This window comes from Apium graveolens, chromosome 3 (assembly GCF_009905375.1).
Source record: "Apium graveolens cultivar Ventura chromosome 3, ASM990537v1, whole genome shotgun sequence".
In the NCBI taxonomy this organism is placed as follows: Eukaryota; Viridiplantae; Streptophyta; class Magnoliopsida; order Apiales; family Apiaceae; genus Apium; species Apium graveolens.
In genome coordinates, this window is record NC_133649.1 from 148,734,149 (window position 1) to 148,735,788 (window position 1,640).

Consider the following 1,640-nt stretch of genomic DNA (forward strand, 5'->3'; position numbering starts at 1 on the left):
CTTGTTATCCCTCGAGGCAATTTTCCAGTTCATTTTCTTGGGGTTCCCTTAATCACAACTCAGCTCTGTGTTAATGACTGCATGCCTCTCATTAACAAAATCACGACCAAGCTTAACTCATGGACTTTGTTGCTGCTATCTTTGGCTGGGAGAACTTTGCTTCTCAAATCGGTTATCTGTGTTATCCAGGCTTTCTGGTGTAATCATTTTATCCTTCCAGCTACCATTCATGTAAATATTCAATCCCTTCTCACCAGGTTCTTATGGCGTGGAAATATTAACCACAAAGGTGGTGTAAATATTTCATGGCAAACTGTGTGCCTTCCCAGAGAGGAGGGAGGTCTTGGCTTGAGAAATATGCATGAATGGAATAAAATCTCAGATCATTTGTCATTTGTTGACGGTCATCACGAAGTCAACCACCCTGTGGGCTTCCTGGGTGAACAAAACTGTTCTCAAAGGTAAAAATTTTTGGACAACTAAATTACCTTCAGATTGTTCATGGATTTGGAAAAAAGTGCTAAAGTTTCGTCCTTTGGCTATGCGTTTTGTGTCTTACAAAATTGGAAATGGTTCTTCTATCTCTATTTGGTTCGATCCTTGGTGGCAGCATTCTTGCTTAGCATCAACTATGTTCTCTCCGATTATTTCCCAGAGTGGTTTAAATCATAGTGACAATCTTGATGCTATTATTTATAATGGGGTGTGGTCTCTCCCGACAACAAACACTCGAACCCATCACTTAGATCCAATGTTGGTGCACTGGCTTTCAAATTTTGATCACCCAACTTTGCATGCAGGGCCTGATGTTTTTTTATGGAATGGAATTGATGCTTTGAAGGCCAAAACTTGGGATATCTGGAATTCTTTACGTTTTACAGCTGATTTGGTTCCTTGGCACGCAGGAGTTTGGCATAAACTTCGCGTCAACCGTTATGCCCATCACCAATGGGTTGCTTGCCATGGCAGACTCCACACTCTAGCTCGCCTTCATAGATTTGGTCTGGTGACTTCTCAGCAATGCTTCCTGTGCATCTGTGGCCGAGAAACAACCTCCCATATTTTTCTTCATTGCCCTTATAGCAGTTGGATCCTTCGCAATCTTATGTCTCCATTCGGTATTGATATTCACGAGGAGTCCTGGAACAGTTTCATCACCAACCTGCTAGAGCTCCCGGATAAAGTTAAGAGCACCTTGGCTCTTTGTTGTGCTCAAATTTTCTGCTACCATATTTGGTGTGAGCGTAATGCTCGAGGTCATGACTCCGGAATTTTTGGTCCTGGAAAGCTGTTAACTGGAATCAGGAAGGATTTTGTGGCGAGACTTAATACCTCAACTTGGTTTTCTAAGATTCTAGATATTAGGCCAGATTTCATTCACTGTATTAGCTTGTAGTAGGGTTTCTTTTTGATTACTTTCTTTCTCCAATCTGTCTCTTTTTAGATTGGTTAGAGATAGTTTTCTCTATGGCCTGTCATAGAGCATAGGGCCGATCCCTTTTGTGCCGTTTTGTTCTGTTGATATATACTTAATTTAGCAAAAAAAAAGTGAATAAGGAACTGAACAAGTTAAGCTAATTATTGTTAAATAGACTATTAAGTCAAAGGTAAATCCTGTTAAATTTATAGCTAAAACTGGA

At 40.4% G+C, this 1,640-nt stretch overlaps 1 protein-coding gene across 1 annotated transcript; it reads left to right on the plus strand.

The window, feature by feature from the left end:
• Window positions 1-361: 361 nt before the first annotated feature.
• On the plus strand, window positions 362-1,396 carry LOC141714631 (uncharacterized). Its single transcript, XM_074518139.1, has one exon. The coding sequence runs from the start codon at window positions 362-364 to the stop codon at window positions 1,394-1,396; it is 1,035 nt and encodes a 344-aa protein (XP_074374240.1).
• The last annotated feature ends 244 nt before the right edge of the window (window positions 1,397-1,640 follow it).

Excerpts from the sequence above, each read along its gene's own strand:
- LOC141714631 (XM_074518139.1), top strand. The coding sequence starts at position 362 with ATGAATGGAATAAAATCTCAGATCATTTGTCATTTGTTGACGGTCATC.